This window comes from Mycosarcoma maydis, chromosome 11, assembly GCF_000328475.2.
Source record: "Mycosarcoma maydis chromosome 11, whole genome shotgun sequence".
Classification (NCBI taxonomy): Eukaryota; Fungi; Basidiomycota; class Ustilaginomycetes; order Ustilaginales; genus Mycosarcoma; species Mycosarcoma maydis.
Genome location: NC_026488.1, coordinates 115386 through 130586, shown reverse-complemented (window position 1 = coordinate 130586; position 15201 = coordinate 115386). Strand labels below are relative to the sequence as shown.

General features: G+C 56.3%; 4 protein-coding genes across 4 annotated transcripts in view; 2 read left to right on the top strand and 2 right to left on the bottom strand.

Annotated features, from left to right (window-relative positions):
- UMAG_15063 (uncharacterized protein) overlaps positions 1 to 555 on the bottom strand; it is a gene marked incomplete at both ends in the record, with an annotated part of 3411 nt that extends 2856 nt beyond the window's left edge. Inside the window, one exon of the mRNA XM_011392297.1 lies at positions 1 to 555. Coding sequence (XP_011390599.1) covers positions 1 to 555 — 555 coding nt within the window.
- Positions 556 to 2735: 2180 nt separating this feature from the next.
- On the top strand, positions 2736 to 7274 carry UMAG_11970 (uncharacterized protein; the record flags this gene model as incomplete). The annotated part of the gene is made up of 1 exon (XM_011392287.1): positions 2736 to 7274. One exon carries the CDS (start codon positions 2736 to 2738, stop codon positions 7272 to 7274), a length of 4539 nt encoding a protein of 1512 aa, XP_011390589.1.
- A 286-nt stretch (positions 7275 to 7560) lies between these two features.
- Positions 7561 to 11574, bottom strand: UMAG_03906 (uncharacterized protein; the record flags this gene model as incomplete). Its single annotated transcript, XM_011392083.1, has 1 exon — positions 7561 to 11574. One exon carries the CDS (start codon positions 11572 to 11574, stop codon positions 7561 to 7563), a length of 4014 nt encoding a protein of 1337 aa, XP_011390385.1.
- A 1138-nt stretch (positions 11575 to 12712) lies between these two features.
- Positions 12713 to 14452, top strand: UMAG_03905 (uncharacterized protein; the record flags this gene model as incomplete). Its single annotated transcript, XM_011392082.1, has 1 exon — positions 12713 to 14452. The coding sequence occupies one exon, from the start codon at positions 12713 to 12715 to the stop codon at positions 14450 to 14452; it is 1740 nt and encodes a 579-aa protein (XP_011390384.1).
- Between the last annotated feature and the right edge of the window lie 749 nt (positions 14453 to 15201).

Below are 15201 nucleotides of genomic sequence, written 5' to 3'. Positions count from 1 at the left end.
ACCGGGAAAGACACCCATTGAAGCGCGCTGAAGGAAGCCTTGTCGTTGTTGCACGCTGGGCGCTCGTCTCTTGAACGACATTCTGCGGCGCTGGCCCGAGGTGGCGATGCTAGGACTCATGCTAGGTGCTCTTGCACGAGCAGTGGCAGATGGACCAGATGCGTCGTCTTGGTTTGGGGTGAGCAGGTCAGCACCAGAGCCCAGATAGGGCGAAGGCGGTAAGTTGATCCTTCCCGGGCCAGAAGCACGGTAGCCTGTTGATGTTGCATTGGGCGAATCCGTCGGGCGGTGGGAAGAAGAATCGGGTTGAAAGGAGCCGTAATCCTTTGACATGGCTGCTGGCGACACGGGGCGTCGCAGTGGATCGGGAGAGAGCTGCCTATCGACAGTGGAAGAGGCAGTTGCGGGGTGGTGGTGTGTGCCAAGTTTGATAGGTGAAACGTCGCGAGATGGGCGCGGAGAAGGATCGAGTTGATCTGCAAACTGGATCGCTCTCGGGCTGAGCGGTGGGTCGGATGGTGGGAGCGGAGAACGCAAGGGGTCTTTGTCGGTCATGATTGCCGCCCTGGCCAAGGTGGCCGCGAATGTGGTCGACAAGCGACCCAAGCTTGATGATGCGCCGAGACGAAGCAGGCGGATAACCCTGCACCCACAGATATGCAAGATGAACAATCCACGATCAGGTTGGCTAGCACGATGCGCCACAGTGGGCTGGCTGCGACCAAGATGCACGGCGTTTACCGTGGCACAGGATGTCAACGGCGGCGTTGGTTGGGGACCGAGAGACGAGAGATGAGAATCACAATTGCGTTTTGTTTTGGTGTGCGAGACAAACAGGGTTCAGACGAGCTCGGATAAGAAGCGTGCTGTGCGTGCCGCAGCGACTAGTCTTCTATCTAACTTACTCTTACAATCACGAATACGCTACTCGCGACTGTACTGTACCACGTACTGGAACGGTTTATAGTCGTGAGTTAATCGTGAATCGGCACGCCGAGTTGTGAGCAATTTGTGATACGTGATTGTGAATTACGAATGTGCCAGTCGTGAGTCACGAGTAAGGGTTGTGCAGCTCCAAAAAGCGTGACTTGCAGCGTGCGCGCCAGCTGCTCCATCGTCCCAAGTCGCGAGTCAATCGTGAATGACGAATATTCGTGATTCACGATGGAATGGACTGACAAATATTCACGATTCACGATTCACGATTCACGATTCACGATTCACGATTCACGATTCGCGATTCGGGATCCACGGTTAACGATTGACGTTTCGTACTCGACAGTCACGACTTGGTGGTTTCGTGTTTAGGCGGGCGTCATGTTGAGCCACCCAACTCGTAACTTGGGCGACGGCGACGAGCCAGCACACATCATGAATGACACACGAGCCGCTTCATTCGTGATTGACGATGGGATCGCCGCTGCTGTTGGTGCTAAACGACAAGGTTCAGCGGCGTGAAGCTTGCATACCCTTGTTCCTGCCGCAGCACGCCTGCTTGACACACACACACGCCGCGCTGCTAGCTTGGACCGATCCAACCGACTAGATCAGGAGCGTGTGAAGCTAGCCCGCGCTTCACGAATGCGCGAATAGGCGAGCGCCTCCTTTGCTCTCGTGTCTCTTTCTCTCTTTCCACTCGTCGTGACTCTGACTCTTTTTCTGTGATCATCGAGGGACGTGGGCTGGGCCAAAGACTACGGACCACGGACCACGGACCATGAACAATACAAATGTTAGGCCGTGGAAGACGACATGATTCACATTTTTCACGCCTCGTGTTTCTCGTGTAGCAAACGTCGCACGTATGGCCGAGAGAATCGTGAATCACGAATCACGAATCACGAAACATGTGGAGCAAACGAGGCTCGACGCGAACCACGCTTCTTTACGCGCTCGAACGTGTGTGAGTGAGGCGCGAATCGCAACGCAAACCAACGGCGGCGTGTCAAAACTTGGAATCACCTTGAACGTAGCACGAAACAGCGGCGGATATTCACGATTCACGATTCGTGATTGTTTTTGTTCAAATCGTGAATCACGTCGTGTGCTCGCTGTGCTTACTCAGTTGGACATTCCAACGATCCTCGATTCACGTTTCAGCGCTTTGACAACCTTCATACTCGTCCCGTCATTCCCATCACCATCTTCCTCGCGACATCACACGCGTGCGTGCCTCTGCTGTCTCTTTTCTCACCACCATTATCTCTCTTCGTCAAGTCTGTTCCTTACCACGCACGCACTGCATTACCGTACCCCTTCTAACCCGTCAGCCGCTGTTCGACTCATCCTACTTTGCAAGCTCACCTCTCGTATTGCCATCGCTCATTGGCCGCATACCACGCGTCGTCTTGTCGCATTCAACTTCGACACCGTGTCGGCAGCTGCTTTTCACGATCGCTCACCGCATCTTTGTCGATCGCAACCTTGCCATTGCTCGCCACTGTTCGCCAATGCTACCAGTCTCTATACACTCTCAGCCCTGATCCTGCTCTGTCACACCAACGACCTCATCGACATCCCCTATACTTAGCGCAGACTCGATCGACAGCCATCCTGCTCGGGTCGGCGCCATGTCCAGTCACGCTTCAAGCATGGATGCAAGCATGGACAGTAAGTATTTCACAATGGTGCTTTGACTGCATCCGAACTAATGCTCACCATCGCCATCTCCTCCATTTCCTCCCTATCTTTCAGTCAAGGTCCTATACACCTTGGACTCGAGTCCCAGTCACACCATGGTAGCACGACTCGGCCGTCCGATTCCCGTCGATATCGTCATCCCCAACATGACCCCACCATCGCCTATTGAGTCTTCGAGCAGCAACTACCACCACTCGCCCCCGCTGCGTCAGCTAAGATTAGGTCGTGTCTCCCTCAAATCTTGCCTTGGCGCCGTCTGCATGGCTAGTCCCGAACTTCTGCCCGACGGTAAGAGGGATTACATCATCTATGCCGTCGACCCCGAGGAAACCATGCGCGCACAGCAGCTCAGCTCTCCTTCCTCTCGTCGACACACCACGCCCACTCGCTCTTCCTCCAGCTCGTCACGTGAACACAACGACACCAGCGCTGCCAAGCTCAGCTCCAGTCCACTCCGTCCAAAAGACGCTCCCACTTCGATCCTCGTCGGTAAGGGCTTCTTCAACTGGGCCTTGCACGAGGACGGCGACGGCCAAACTACCGTTACTGGCCGCATCCGCTCGGACGGCAGACGCTTGCGCTACGACAATGGCCGCGAATACGAGGATCACATCGAAGTCCTTGAGGTCGTCATCAAACTCAAAGAGTCTCAGGCAAGAAGCAAGGATACCTACTTTGACCTCGTACGCGGCTTTTCGTCCGCTTCCAGCTTCAGTGCTGGCCCCAGCAACACTTCTGCCTCTTCCTCCACTAGTCTATCCGCCCATAGTGCGTCTTTACAAACTCAAGCCGTTCCAGCCACACGCCGCATACGTTCCTCTCGCCATGTCGAACCAGACTCGCAGCTCGCCTTCCATTCCGAGCCGGACTATCCAACCTCTTCCACCTCGTCTCATGGCGCTCTTGAACCTCAGATCCACAGACCTTCCGCACCTTTGCTTCCTCGTTCCAGACGCAAGGCCCACAAGGCTCGCGATCGCGCCATTCCTCCAAAAACCGCTCCTGAGCCTCGAGCTGCTTCGCCTAGCCTACCTACTCTCTCATCTTTTTCCGCTGCAGCATCACCACCAGCTGCGTCGGCTGCATCTTTCAACTCTGCCCTATCTTCAGCTCCCTCCAATCCGTCCGCTGCGCAGCTCTTGACCATCTTGCAGAGCCTTCAACAAAGGTCGTCCAAATCTGCTCCTGAACCCGCCCAGCAAGCGCAGCTCGAAAGCCTCCTTCAGCAGGTCGCGCACGTCTTTTCCAATTCTACGGCTCCTTCACCAGCTGCCGATCCTACCCCGACAGCAGCACCAGCAGCAGCACCAGTAGCAGCAGCAACAACAACAACAGCAACAACAACAGCAACAACAGCAACAGCAACAGCAACAACAGCAACAGCAACAGCAACAACAACAACAACAACAACAGCAGCAGCAGCAGGCCGTGCATCCACCTCCCCTGCTCTCTCCGCCTGTCCTTTGGAAACCATCCCCGCGCCCAACTTTTGCTCGCCTGTGCCATACGAACCATCCCACCCGGGCAAGGAGAACAGTGCCACGGCAACTGCCTCCAACGACTCTCCTCAAACAGGCTACGCTAGCTCGCGGCGTCAATCGACTGTCTCTCCCTCGTTTGATGCACAAGACTCGCCCAGCACGTCACTCCAATGCAAGGACGCATCAAATACGTCGAATCGCATCTGCTACAACTGCGGCACCGATGGACCTACTACTTGGCGCATTCTCAAGCTCCCTGCTGGCACGACCATCAACAACCCAGCTGCAGAGAAAATTTCCACTGGTGATGTCAACACCCACAAGTCGACCGAACCTGGCTTGCAACTAGGTTACGCAGGCATCGTCGGCCCTATCGAGACCGACGGTAATAGAAATTGGTCCTCCTGCAATTCGTGCGGACTCTACTACCTCAAGTGGAACCACACGCGTCCAGAGTACGTCTGGAGGAAAGAGCAAGCCACCAAGGCGTATCAAGAGCGCAAGGCTACAGCTGCGGCTGCGAAGCGACGACGCGACACCGTCGAAGCGTGCAACGGCAAACGTGCCAAGATGGATGAATCGGACGTTGACACGGCTTCGCCCTCCACGGTTTCGACGCCCTGGGACGAGTCAATGACGTCGTCCAACTTTGACGCCACCACGCCCGCGTCCAGCGCGGGACGCAAGTCGAGCTTGCCACGCACCCTCAGCGAGGCGTGCAATCGCGACGCCGAAAAGCGCGATTCGGAGCGAAAACGCAAGACCAAGCTCAACAAGAAGATGGCAGCCGGCCGTGAGAAAATGTTTGACCCCAGCACGGGCCAGTGGCGTAGCAAGAGGAGCATGCGCGATAATCCCCAGGGCAAGCGACCTGGACGCCCGAAAGGCTCTTTTAGGGCGCCACAGAATGAAGGGCCGGTGTCCAAGTCGTCGCCGGTGACAGGGAAAAGGGCTGACAAAGACGTCTCGACGACTGCTGCCCAGAAGTCCGACACGGTATCATCGAGAAGACCGTCGACCTCGACCAGCTCCACGCAGGCCAGCACCAGCTCGAATGCCATCACATCCAAGCCAAAGGACTCCGCACAAGCATCGCCTGCCTCTTTCGGCCGTTCTTTACAGAGCAGCGAATTCCGTGCACCAATGCCGCCGCAGCAAGGCCGCCAGATGTTTACTTCGCGCCCGATCAACTTTGCACAGTCGAGCCCGGTGCGTCCGTCGATGAATGCTAGCTCGATGCAGCCCGACGGCGTCAACACGCTGCCACAGCCCAACTTGGGCGACGGAATGCTTGCAAGCCCTTCACGCGATGTCCGATTCCGCGTGCCGAGCTACCTGATGAATTCGAGCCCAGGAACCATGCTCGACACGCTCATGAGCGAGACCGACATTGACTTTGAGGAGCTAGGTCCGCTCGGACCACTGCAGACGCCCGGCACTTTGGTTGGTGATCTGAACCGCAACGGCCAGCACACTCCTCTACGAAGAAGTCCACGTAAGAACCCGCAGGGTACCATCTCCGACTCGAATCCTTACGCTTCGCCTTGCAGAAAGCGTGCGGCGAGTCCAGTGCTCGGAAGAGAGTTTGGGCCGAGCATGGTCGGCTCGAATGGTTCGCCCGGTGGACGATTTGGCGGCGCGTCGTCATCATACAACGACAGTCCGGTGACGCGCAGTCGCACACGCTCCGGTCAAGGTGTGCTGCATCGTGCGCTCTTCTCTTCGAGCGATGCGCGCTCGAATGGCAACGGCAAGTCGAGCAGCAACCTCACCTCGCCCGCTCCGCTCGCTTCGGCGGGCTCGCCTGCTTCGCCTGCTTCACCATCAGAACAGGTTAACACGAACAAATCGGCGCGCGGCGCAACCAAGCGCAAGTCGCAAGTGTCAACCAAGCCGAGCCAAGTGGAGGCGAGCGCTCGACGCGGTGCGTCTCGTGGAGTGGATGCGGACGACAAAGACGACAAGGCCGAGGCACAATTTGTCAAAGGACCTTACCGCGGATCAGGGAGCGAGAGTCGCGAGGGATCGGCGGGTTTGACGTCGTGTCCTGCGTCGCCGAGTCTGGGTCGTGTGACGCGCAAGTTGGCACGCAACCTCAGCTGCGCCAGTACGCAGTCTAGGTTGAACAACGGCGCGGCCAAGCTTGCGCATCTCGAGCTGCCGCATAGCAGCCCACTGTTTGATCATCCCACTGAACAAAGTTCAACGAGCACGATCGAGGTGGATGGATGGGGACGCACATCTAGCATGAGAGAGATCTTCCCAACTCCGAGCGAGCTCGATTGGCCTAGCGACGCTTCGCCCGGTCATGCGCGTGCTTCGCAGTCGCCTGTTAAGACACAATATGGCGCCGAGCTTAAGCAGGCGGCTGAATCGGAATCGGAGAAGGAGAAAGAGAAGGAGAAAGAGAAGGAGAAAGAGAAGGAGAAAGAAGAAGGCGAGGTAGCCAACTTGCAGCCACCGACCGCAATCGTTCGGCGTCGGCCTCTACCAGCGACGGTTGAGGATGCTTCGTCGTCGATCTCGGGCTCGTCTCCTGCGGGATCGGACGATTCACCGGACGCCGGGAACGCGAACCTGTTCGAGCTGTTCGAAGATCCGTACGGGATTCTTGCAGCTTCTGGATTTGGGATTGATGCAGACGGAGTGCTTACATCGCTCTCGATGCCTGTTGATGCAGACGAGCAGTCGCGCAGTAACAAGCAGATGGCGGCTGCGGCTGCGGCTGCGGCTGCGGCTCGTGCGCCGGCGATCACAGCTGACAGCTTTAACGATATCCAGCTGCATCCAGACACCGAGTTTGGCGCGCATCTCGCCGACTTGAGCGCTACGCGCAGCACCGCCATCGCAGCACACGTCGCCTCTACCAACCGCTCTGGCTCGCCCAGGGCTGTACAACTCACTGCGTCCACCAGGAACGCAATCGGATCGCATTCTGGCATACTGCCTACACTCGCTCCGGAAATGTGTTTCGGCTCGCAGAAATCCGCCTCGCCCAGCATCCCAGAGCTCCTCAGTCCACACAGACCGTGGCGTTCGTCCACCACTTCTCCCACGAAACCACATGCTCCTCTCGACCACTCGGACCAGGACTTTTCGAACCTCTTCGGTAACCCCGACATCCACGCTCTCCTGACCCAGTTCCACTCCTAGCTTTCCAATTGTGCATCCCATGCTTCTTTACCTCACCGCTCAGCTTGCGTGCAATCCAAGACATACCATGTGCTGAAAGCGCGCTCTTCTAGCCCAGTTCCACTCCTCCTAGCATTCCGATCGTGCATCCCATGCTTCTTTAGCTCATTGCTCAGCTTGCGTGCAATTCAAAACACACCATGTGCTGAAAGCGAACGAGAACTTGCCAACGATGCATGTGGTGCACGTGACGCATGCATTGCGAGTACCAGGAAACGAGTGTGTGACGAGTGAAAGGATGTATGTGCTAAGGATGGGAGGGAGCGGTGCATGGATGTGTGTGAGAATTGGCGTGAGATTGTGATGGGGAAGATGAGTCTGGGGCGGGAGAGAACGCGGTGAGAATAGGGTTGTGCAAGGGTGTATGTGTGGTGTTGAGCTTAGGGGTGCCGTAAGCGATCATATCCGGGATGTGATCGTGTGTGTTGTCAGTGGCCTGATCGCGACGAGTAACGACGAACGAGGCGGTATGTAAGCTGGCCTTGAACGCGTTCAACGAGCCGATGCTCTGCGCGTTCGCCGTCGGTCGCGTCAGATCAGCTGTCGACATACCGCTTCGATCCACGTGCGGTGCCAATGGCACTGCTGATACAGCTAACGCGGCTGACGTCGACAACAGTCGGCCCCTATACTGGCCGCGTTGCACACTCGCGCGTCGAGACGACACCGAACCGGTCGCGCTCGCCTCCGTTGACGCCCACTGTCCAGGCGCGCCGAAATCCGATCCTGACGCGCGCGATGCGCGCGACGCACTCGGCCGAACCGATGCTGCGCGCTCCGAGCGTCGAAACGCAACCTCTGGCGTTTCCACGCCTTCCGGTTGACAGTTGGCATCATCCGACTCGACAGCTACCGTCTTGGCGCCCGGGGCTCCATCACCCTCCCCCCGCAACGAAGCGCCTTTCGCATGAGCCGACACCGAACTGCGTCGGCTCGCACCGTTCAATTCCGTCCGCCAATACAGCCATCCCGACGACGTGCCGGTCTCTGCTGACCCCACGGAGCCTCGCGATACGTGCGTGGCATGCTCGCTAACCTTTCCGTTTCCATGCCCGTCAGACAAAGTCGAAGCATGCGCCACATCCGCCACATCCTGCACATCTATCGAACTCGTCTCCTCGGTCGCCACATTCGCCGACGCACCGCAAAGTGCGCTTGACGAAAACAGAGAAAATGCCGTCCAGGAGTCAAAGCTACGTCGTCGGTCCGATCGAGCCGGAGACGCATTGGCCAGCACTGCAGGTTCGTTGGCCGTACTGGTCTCAACCGGTCGCGTCGACGAAGAACCCACGACACGGACGTGGATCTGGCTGCTGCTGGCCGTGCTGCCATTGCTGCTCGTACGTTCGAGACGATTGATGGTACAGATGTTGCCCGCCTGCGAGCGCTTGATGGTACGCACAATCTGCGGTCGAATCTGGACATCGTTGTGCGACGTCGAGCTCGATGACGAAGAAAACGTCCGATCGCGCGTCGTGAGCCGACGACTAGGGCTTTGAGAGGTTGCCAGCGATGAGCGCCGTTCCAACGCGTCGAGCGAGGTGTCCGGCAAAAGACTGATGGCATCTCCGTCCTCGCTCAGCGAAAAAACCGAAGTAGGCCGCTGCTGTAAGATGCGGCTGTTTCGGCGCGAAGAGACGCTCGCCGGCAGACCTGGCAATTTGAAGCCTTCGGCATGGAGCCGCGGACTCGCTTCAGATGTGGCATGCGCGACGTGTTCTGTTGATACGTCGGCGTGGCGAAAAAAGTACGAGTTGCTGCTGCTCGCAGCCAAATGGTCATTAGAGGCCTCAGCTGAGGGAGATGTTGAACGTGGCGAACGTGGCGAGTGGGGTGAGCGCGGTGAGGCTGCTTGTACGAATCCAGCGCCGTCGACTGCGGAGGGAGAGCGAGCCATGAGCGTGGCCGCTTGCAATGTCGAGGCAGCTGCGGACCCCTGATGAGAACGAGACGACATGGACCGCACCGAGAGGCTGTCGTTGGCGCTCACGACACCCGGCTGCGCGCCCGAGTGTGAGCGCGAACCTTTGCGCGAAGGATCGGCAACAATGCTTCCGCTTGAGCTGCGCCTACACAGTCGAAGCGGATCGGTCCTGAGGTAGGCAACGACGGCGTCGCAGGTGATGAGCGCCCACTGCAGTTCGGGCGAGGTGGCGGTGTCGGTGAGCTGAAATGTGCGTGCATAGTAAAGCATACTGCACAGTCGACCAGGTCTCGCACGCACAAAGACGAAACTCAAAATGGGCAACAGATCGTCGGTTCCCAAGGGCGGTGGCCTTTCGTGCGAAGAAGATGCGCGGCGGCCGGAAGAGGTGGGATGACGATCGGCGGCCCAGCCAATCTCGTCGATAGTGGCTCGAAGCGTCTGCAAAATCTGAAGAGGCGTGCGCCGATGAAGCTCTCCGTGCGAAGTGCCATGATTCAGATGGCGATGAGGAAGTATGGCAAGACCTAGGTCGGACTGGATTTGGATTTGGTCGAGAGAAGCTGATTGGGCGACGACGGGGATGGGTGAAAGAGCTGGGCGATTCAGGATGGCAGTGAGCAGCTGCATATCGCCTTGGGCGAGGGCGTCGTCGAGCTGGGTGCCACCATCGTCGTCAAGACCTTGACTGAGGACGTCGATGGCAGTGGCTAGTCGAGCGGGCCGTTGCCTGAGAGCGACGTTTTGTACGCCGAAATCAGCGAGGGTGACGTTGAACGCATTGTAAGCACAGAGGACATCGTCGGTGACGAGGTCAGCATCCATCAGCTGGTCCTGGATGGGACCATACATTTTGGAGTGAACTAGACCCATGACGATGTTCTCGAGCAGGGACTTGATGCGATGAAAAGCCTCGACGCTGAGACGAGCAATATGATCGGAGCCGAGACGCTCTTCAAAAGCTTTCCAAGCCTTGAACCAGATGCCGCGACGGATGCGGTGGGCATTGTAGCTGTCGAAACCCTTGACGTAGACAAAGGAGGCCGAAAACTGATGCGCTGCTGAGAAGAGTACCTGAAAGGCATTGGTGAGCGCTTCGGCGAGCTGAGTCGAGCCGACCGAGGGTTGGGCCAAGAGGGACAGATCATGGGCGAAAAGACGCTTTGGTGGAACGTGCTCGAGGATGAGGTCCGAAATCGAGGCGTGCAGCTCGTCTTCGGTTGAGTCCAAAGGGGGCGGTGCGTGTTGATGCGAGGCTTGATAGGAGCTGTCGGCGCCAGCGCCTTGTGCTCGACGTTGTACGATGGGTAGATCTACCGAAAGGACGCGCACTTTGGTACTGAGGGGTGGTGCATCCGATGATGGTGGGTGAGAACGACTTGTGACCTGAAAAGCTGATTGGTCTGGCGACGCGGTGGCAGGACGAGGCGTAGGCAAAGTGCGGTAGATGGTTGTCTCGGACACGATGGTCACCTTTCTCTTGATGGTGGAAGCCGAGCGGAGGGCTGCTGATGCAGAATCGGTGGAGAGAGAAAGGATTTGAGAGGATGGACGAGGTGCGTGCGTGGTCTCTGTGATGGTGAGAGACCGTTGATCTGAGTCCAAGGTAGCAGTGAGGGTGACGTGAGCCCAGTCATAGCCATCGTTTGGGAATGTGGTGGCTGATGGCGAGCTTTTGGAATGTTTGAGGGAGCGAACGGAGACGAACTGGTCCTTGTACAGCCTGGAAGGCGCAAAGGCATGGAGGGCGATGAAATGGGGATCCTGGAGGTCATCTTGAGTGATGGCGTGATGTGAGGTGATGGTGCGAGCTAGTGGTATGAGGGCGAGGCTTGCGATGCTCCAATCGTTGGCGAGCTGAGGGTGCTCAGAGAGGTGCAGGTACAGGGGATTTGAATCAAAGTCGTCGTCGTCATCTACTGGAGGTGGTGACGGAGGCTGGCTCGAGGGAGGCGTGAAGGCGGAGTTTGCGTTGATGCTGGGATCTAGTGGCGAGGTAATGTCGAGAGCGCTAAAGGAACGAGGGAGGCTCGGACGGAGCGTGCTGTTTGCGTGGGTGGCATCGATGGCCAAGGATCTGCGACGCAGAGTGGCATCGCTGATAGGCGCCGAGAGGTGATGGTTGAGATGGTCGACGGTGAGCTTTGTGACCGAGGCTGAGCTGGGAAAGGCAGGATCAGTTGCTGAGAATGATTCTTCGGGGATTGAGTGCCTGAGATCAAAGGTGGACGAGGTAGGGAAGCGCGTGCGGGTGGATTCCTGACGACGTGAAGAGGAGGAGCTGGAGGCTCTCTTGCGATGAGAGGGCGAAAAGAGTCTGGTGAAAGCGCTTGCCATTCTGTCAACGGAAGCAGCAGCAACAGCAGCGATGCTGTCAATGCCAAAAGGTTGAGCGCCCGAGAAGAATCATGACCCGTGATGAGGCTCGGGAAGCGTACGACGAGGTAGACGGAAAAGGCTGTCCGATGGTGCTAGTCGAGTTTGACATGCGTCCTAAACCGGGTTGTCAGGATGATCGACGGTGATGAAAAGGCAAGCGACGCACGATGCCTCTGCTTGAGTTGAGTGTGACCACGAAGGACGAAGGACGAAGGACGAAGGACGAATGAAAGTGTTGACTGCCTTCACGATTCATTCACGATTTGGGATTTCTATCGTGTATAGTTAACACAAACCGGTCGAGTTGACTTGCACCTTAACGCGAAAGTAACACGAAACACTCACGACTCAATCGTGAATGACTCCGCTCCAATCACGAATATGCGCAATACAAGTTGACGGTCCACGCTCAGGGTGCAACGAACGACTCACGATTCACGATTCACGATTCACGATTCACGATTTTGGTACATGTGCGCTGCAGCTGCACAGCGTAATTCACGAATCGTGATTCATAAGTTAATTCAAGGCAATAGTCTGTCAATCGTGAATCGTGAATCTAATTTTTTAAATAGTTATATATGAAGCAAAACAAGCTCAAATCTCGGCTTTCTTGGGCGTAGGACCCTTGAATGCCTTAAGATCTTTGTTTCTCTGCAATCACTCCAAGCACAAACGCGGCACATAACCCTACGTCACGAGTGTGGCTCTGTGCCTGTGCCTGTGCCTGTGTCTGATAACTTAATGTTAGTTGTGATTTACGATTCGTGATTATTAAATAAGTTAAACGTGAATCATAGAATCAGTCCGTGAGTGAGAACCGTGATGTGTGATTGACAATCGTGAATGAGAAACTGAAAAATTCGAGGCAGACATCGGCTTTTCGTAGACTCATTCATGACTCGTGACTGGCGGGGCAGCCTACCACGTAACCCACCAAAAAAGGGTCGAGTTTGATCATATTTCACGATTCACCGATTGTTTGCTCGTCAGCGGTCACTTTGCTTCTTACACCATCGTTTACCAACGGACCAACGCAATTGACCGGCAAGCGCGGCAGGCGCAAATATTCGTCTCGCTCAAAGCGATGACCACAATGGCACAAGGTTCAAGCTCAGATGATGCAACATTGGCGAGCGCTGCAACGCCCTGGTTCAGAGTGGCGTCGGTCGAAAAGCTAGCATCCTCATCACGCCATCATATCACACTGCGTCACCCAGACACCCAAGAGTACCACTCACTTCTCATCTTTTCCTTCCCACCGCCAACAGCCAAAAATGTAGGCATCACAGATCAGCTCGCACCGAGCTCTACCTCGAGCTCAGCCGTGCCGAGCCACGACACATATTACTGTATGGAAGCCACGTGCCCGCATCTAGGCGCCCCACTTGAGAATGCTACGATCGAGGCCAACGATGTCGACCTTGACACCGACTTTGACGATGACATCGAAGACTTGGTCGTAGTTTGTCCATGGCACGAATACGATTTCAGCTTGAGGACCGGAGAGTCGTCTCACGGTGTCTCGGCTTGCGTCTATGCCTGCTCGGTTCGTCAAGACACGCTGTACATCCAAGCGCCATTGCCAACCAAGTTTGGCACGGATCAAGACGCTCACAGTGCTTGCTCCAAGTGGGAACTCGTCGAACTACGCCCCGTCAGCGAAACTTTAGCTGGTGTAGCATCGCGCCAAGACGCTGTCCAATCGCTGCATGCACAAACAGCGCTGCTGTCACTTTCGTCGGTCAATACGCAACCTCAGCCGCTCACGATCGAGCGTGTTGCTCGCCATGATTTGCCCAACAACGATGCCGACAAGTGCGACGCCCCGCTTACACCGCCTTGGCGTCGCCCAAAGACACTGGTAGAATGGGCTGTGCTCGTACTCAACACGTCGGATCCTGTCGGCAAGGTCGAGTACACGCGCATGGCGGCCAAAGCCTTTCGATCCGGAGAATGCAAGCTGATCGGTGGAGGTCAATGGCACACGAGCGACGCGTCGACGGGCCGACGAGAATGGATCACCAAGCCACAAGAGACAGCACCAGAGCGACCACCACGAAGCAAGGAGGAAGTGCGCGTTCGACCAGGCCAAGAAGGCAAGCGCGGACGCGGCGGTACGGAAAAGAGCCGCATCGCCATTCTGCACTCGCTCGCCAACATTGAACAGTGGGCAATCGACCTGGCATGGGACATGATCGCGCGTGCTCCTCAGCTGTGCGCGCGCTTCTTTGGCGACGCCAACGCCGATGCTGACGCTGATCAAGATGCATGTCCAGTGACGCGCAAATTGCCTCTCCAGTTCTTTAGCGATTTCGTCAAAGTAGCCGAAGACGAGGCCAAGCACTTCTCGCTGCTCAGCAAGCGTCTGCAAGAGATGGGCAGCTACTTTGGAGCATTGCCAGTGCATCATGGCCTGTGGGATTCCGCCATGGAGACGGCGCACTCGCTCACAGCCAGACTCTCGATCATTCACCTTGTGCACGAAGCACGCGGACTAGACGTCAACCCGACCACGATCAAAAAGTTTGCCAACGCAGGCGATGCGCAGAGTGTCGAGACGCTCACCGTGATCCACCTGGACGAGATCACGCATGTCTCTGCTGGCCATCGATGGATGACATGGCTGTGCAGCAACGCACAACCCCGTCTGGATCCCGTCCAAGTGTTCCGTCATGAGGTGCGCAAAAATTTTATCGGTCGTCTCAAAGGGCCGTTTAATGCCGAGGATCGACGCAAAGCTGGATTGGACAAGGCCTGGTACGATGATCTCGTAGGCGAGAAGCAAAGCACGTACAGCATTGGCGTTGTTCGTCACGAGGTGCCCGGCGGTTGATACGCGCGCGCATCTGAGCCGCTGAGCTAGTAGCGGTTGCGCACCACCTCAATCACTGTACCCTCGTCAAGATAGAGCAACGAGTGGATGGTCAGCAGACCAGTGAGTAGCACGCAGCAAGTGAATGGACACACGCCAGGATTGACAAAGGCAAGACGCGGGTTTGTACTCTTGAGCAGCATCAGCAATCACCATCATCCGCACCACCATTCACATTCACGATTGTATTAGTATATGGAAATGGCCCAGTTTTATCGTACTGGATTCAGGTTCACAGATTGCATTGCGGTGCAAGTCTCAGAGTGAATCACGAATTGATGTTGATTGTATTCACGCTCTGAATTTTCGACTCAGCAAAGGCAAACAAGCTGAATACAAGATCCAGACAAAAGAAAAGGAAAGGTTTGGTGACCTTCTGTGCAGGAACCAAGCGGCGGCAGGAATCACGAATGGCACACAGATTTTTTCAAATCACAGCAAAGGCAAGCAACGGCAACAAGCACGAACGTGGAAATCACTCGTCAAGCGTGACTGTGTGAGCGAATCGTAAATCACGAATCGTGAATCATGAAAATGAGCTGATACTCGTGACTTACAACTGCTGCTGCTGCTGCTGCTGCTGCTGCTATACTGTACAGCGTGCGTCAGAAATTCAGTGCACCAGTCATGAGTCTGTAAGTGTGACGGCTGCAGCGTGGGGTTAGAGAGCCACCCGCGATCACACAATCACGCATCAGCAATCGTGAATC